At 37.1% G+C, this 4,650-nt stretch overlaps 1 protein-coding gene across 1 annotated transcript in view; it reads left to right on the top strand.

Moving 5' to 3' along the window:
• LOC145669259 (uncharacterized) overlaps window positions 1-3,327 on the top strand; it is a 77,781-nt gene extending 74,454 nt beyond the window's left edge. The window contains exon 4 of the mRNA XM_081737579.1: window positions 3,071-3,327. Coding sequence (XP_081593705.1) covers window positions 3,071-3,159 — 89 coding nt within the window. The 3' untranslated portion in view covers window positions 3,160-3,327. The remainder of the gene's footprint in view (window positions 1-3,070) is intronic.
• The last annotated feature ends 1,323 nt before the right edge of the window (window positions 3,328-4,650 follow it).

Below are 4,650 nucleotides of genomic sequence, written 5' to 3' on the forward strand. Positions count from 1 at the left end.
ACTCTACCACGACTGGATGCAAACTGATCTACCGCACACGTCTGATGCGCTGTCTCCACTAATTCACGCACAGTCACCAATCGGAGGTTACTTTCCGAACGGGCCTTGTATATTACAAAAATAAATAATGTTATTAAATAAGAGTAATCAAACTATGTGATATATTTTTAATTATATTAAAGCATAAATGAAAGGAAGATAGAATATAAGAGGAGAAACGTAAAATAACGTAATTATAAAAAAAAAGAAATTAAATAAATAGGAATTCCGTTACACCTGTGTTATTCCGTTGGTGAGTTGATTTGCTTCCAGAATATCCTTAGGACATCTAAAAGAGAAAAGAAAATGGAGAAAGAAAAATAGTAATTAATAGTAAATTCTAATCAAACTTACCAACTAAATACAGGGTGGCCACAAAGTCCCGTTACCCTGAAAATAAGAAACATAAACCACTAAACGTACTAAATAACTACACGGAAAGAACTGAATGCCAAGAACAGCAATGCTTTCGAGAGGTTTTATTGACATAGGAAACATTAAGTGTCCAAAGGTCCAGTCTGTCGACCGTCATTCTCGTGACAAAGGATAATACTCCACCAGGTTTTACGCGACATTTTGCGGAGCATTGGAAGCGTAACTTGAATGAAAGCTTGTTCCACAGTTTCTGTCAGTTCGGCAGTGATATTGTAACGTTTTGTGCAACGATGCAATTTATAAACCCCAAAAGCGCATTATCACAGGTGATGAGGTCTGGGCTTCGTGGTGGCCAATCAAGTAGTGCGGATAGATCCGGACTACCATGATCAATCCAACGCTCAGGAAAGACTTCCGTAAGATATTCGCGTATGGCGAGGGCATAATGGGAGGTGTCCCATCACGGGAAAACTTGCATTAGCTTTTATCAAGGGGTAACGGGAAAACGCACATTAGCATTTATAACGCGGTAACGGGAAAACGTACATTAGCATTTGTCAAGGGGTAACGGGACTTTGTAGCCACCTTGCACTGATTTGTACAACTATTGCTACTCTTTTACGCGCCCAAAGTAAACCTAAGCTATTTCTACGTTTATCCAATCTGTATTGCGGATGTCGTATTGAAACTTCCTTTGACATACTATTCATTTGTCCACCTTCTACCTACTTAAATATATCTTCATGTTGATCCGATTGGAATTGGTTAATTATTCTTTGTATTCATGATATTTGAATGCTGAATATTGTAGCTTTGTTATTCTGATTTCTAACATCGCCGACAGTTTATTACATAATACATTGTCATCAAATATTTAATTTGTACTATAAATTCATTATTTTCGAAATGCGTTTTGTATCACATTATTATGAAATGTAATATGGAATATTACATTACTGTGCCTTTTATACTGAATACTTACTGAATTGCGACCACCTAACTAATACTATTTTGGTCCTTTTATTCGAAGGACGGCCTGGACACGGCATGGCGTAGATTCAGGTAGTTGCTGAAATGTTTCCACGCGGATCTGACACCAATATATTCCTGATGTCATCTCACAATCAGCCCACAGATGTCGGTACAGGAGTCATGGTGCGAAGAGCTCGTTCCACAACATCACATAAATGTTCTATAGGATTCAGATCCGTTGCGTTAGGGGGTCAATTCATATGCTGCACCTCCGTGGAATATTCCTTAAACCAAACAAATACAGTCCTGGCTTGGCAGCACCGTGCATTGTCGTCCTAGAAAATACCGTCTTCTGTGGGCAAAAGTGTCATATTGTAGGGTCTACGTGACCATGTAACACCTACAGGTACACAAAGGGTGTCTCGCTGTAGTCTATGCACACCAACGGTCCCAATCCATACCAACAGAAGCATCCACAAAGCATAGAGCCACTCCCACCTCCCTGTACAGTACGCACCATGAACGAGAGGTCCAAAAAAGAGGTTGGTACCGTGGCGCCACACATGCACACGCCCGTCCAAGAGGAGTAGCACAAACTGATTTATCGGACCAATACACCCTTTTCCAATCATTCACGGTCCAATAAGCGTGTTCCTGTGCTCACGCGCGACGAAGTCGGCGGTGACGCGTCGTAAGGATTGGGTGACGAGTGGGTCGTCTGTTGTGGAACTTCATACGTGCCAGTGTATGTCATATAATTGCGTGAGATATGGACATCTACTATTGTATTGGTCACATAATTCCCGGAAACTGATGGTTCGTTTGGCTGTTACGAGTTATTTGACGTGAGGTTTGCTCCACGTTTTGAACTTCCGTATGCCCCTGTAGTTTCGTCTCTTGGATACCCTTACCCCATTTTCTTCCCACTCCTGGTACATCTTCACTACACAGGAACAGGCAGATCGGATAAGTATCACTTGGATTATTGACGCGCCGATTGTTCGGGTACACACAATCATGCCCTATTGGAATGCGGATAAATCCTGACTACCTCCCATTATAACAGTGTGTTGTCTGTCAACATACAGCCTCTTTTCAACACTACCAGTTGAAATCACTTCGCTTGTGTGGAACGGTAGTCACAATTCAGTGAGCACTCAGTGTATTTCAAGTCATATCCATTTGATAGAAATTAACAGTTTATACTAAGCATAATACATCATACTGCGTTTTCTCTTCATGTAGGAATTCCGCCATGTATCCAAATATCTGAACATGACGGTATGAATTGTAATACATATTCGGAACACCCTTTCTATCAGAGAACCTGAACCGAAACCAAATTCTGTCAGTTGTGGATCTGACTGGCGATATATGGGCCGCTAGGCTCTGTCTTAGCAAGTAGGATTATCCCATTTTCATTGAAGACTACGCCTAAATTATATTGTACCTGTTGCGCATTAATACATTAATTATATGCCCTCGTACATTGCTTGAGTGAAGGAAATGAGAAAAGAACTGATATGTAAAGGCATCGTAGTTAGATCGGATTACTTTGAAGTTAAGTATACCACGGCTTATACTGGTAGAATAACATCTATTCATGTAAAAATATAGTATGTATTTGGACCTACTACGGCATTACTACTTAGTAATATGTATTTTTTTTTTAATTTTGTTTCAGTTGGCGCAGGTGATGGTAGTGATGCTGCAACTATGAGTTTATCTCTCGGAGCTCTTCTGTTGCCTATTGTCCAGAGATTCATCTATTAATAGAGAATAATTGACAATTAATTAATAAACGTTATCACAATAAGTGGAATCAGATTTATAATGCAAGTAAATCTATTTTCATTTATTTTTAAAATTAGGTTATGCAAATATACCAGCCAAAGAAAACATAACATGCACGAAAAGATGCAGTATTTTATGGATGATGTAGTTACCAAAACTTTGAATGAAGTTAATAAATTTTACAATACCATAAAAGTAATTGTCTAACTATTTTATTTTACTTATAAAGTTGATTTCCCTTATACAGTGCATTCTGAATTGAGATAAATACAATTAATTGTAGAGAAATGGGGTAAAAGCTGTCTGTGCGGGACACGCTATCATCTCTATAATCTTCAATAGTGATTGGATCTTGAGATTCACCGAAAACGAAGTGGTAAATTTACTCCCCCAAATTAAAAAAAAAGTTCAGTCATAAATTGAGTGAAAATTCTCCAATTGTCATTAGACGTAGCATGCGTTTTATTTGAAACTTAAAACAAACTCGATTTTATTCTTTGGGTTTTAAGTTAACGCAGAAGATGAATTCATTCTACGTCGTAAAAAGAAATAAATGAGAAATTAATATCTTTCCAAGTAGTTATCAAATTGGAGTGTGCTTTCTTCAATAATTTCCAATTTACTTAGGAGCATATTGCTTCGGGTTGGCGTCAATCAAATTGTTAAGTTTACCTGTTGTTGGGGTTTAAATCTGCCAAAAAGAGAGATCAATTTCATCTTCATTTTTTAAAAATGTGTTTTTGTTAGGATAGGAATGATTACTTTTTGTCTCTAAAAGAAGCAAGGTATTACTTGAACTAACTCCCTAGAGTTAATCAATGAATGTCGATACTACTATCTTTCTTCAGTTAATTTTTTTTGGCTTATACCACAACCACAAGCTATTCGAGTTCTATCGCTAAGAGTTGAAATCATGCAGGGGAAAGGGGCTAATGAACCTTATCTGAAAAGAAATATATTTAAATATCTTTCCTAGAAATTGTCAGATATATATGAAATATAGTGAAAGGAAATATATTTCCTTTCAAATTACCTAATATGGCTTATTGCTTGAGGCTGACATTAGTTACGAGGTAAAGGGTCAATTCATCTCCAATATTAAGGTCATGCTTCAGTGTAACTTCCGTTAAGAAAAAATAATGGAAATAATGCGAGTTTCCTTGTATGCTTATGCATAACTCTTATCGATTGGTAATGAAGTTCTCGAAGAGTAAGATGTTGAAACACCACCAAATTAAGTAAAAAATAATCCTTCTGCGTTTACAGTGCACGACATTACTAGCTATGTAAAATTAGATAACAAAATCAAACATGATGGAAATATTTATCAGAAAGAAAATATAGTAGCAAAAAGTTTCTCTCATGGATAAATAAGGAAAGCTTTGAAAAATTTATCTCTAGTTAAAAGTAGAAGTGGCAGGAATTTATTTTCGTCACAATCTTTGATTACATAGCCTATCATTGACTGAC

This window comes from Thermobia domestica, chromosome 13, assembly GCF_964235325.1.
Source record: "Thermobia domestica chromosome 13, izTheDome1.hap1.1, whole genome shotgun sequence".
Classification (NCBI taxonomy): Eukaryota; Metazoa; Arthropoda; class Insecta; order Zygentoma; family Lepismatidae; genus Thermobia; species Thermobia domestica.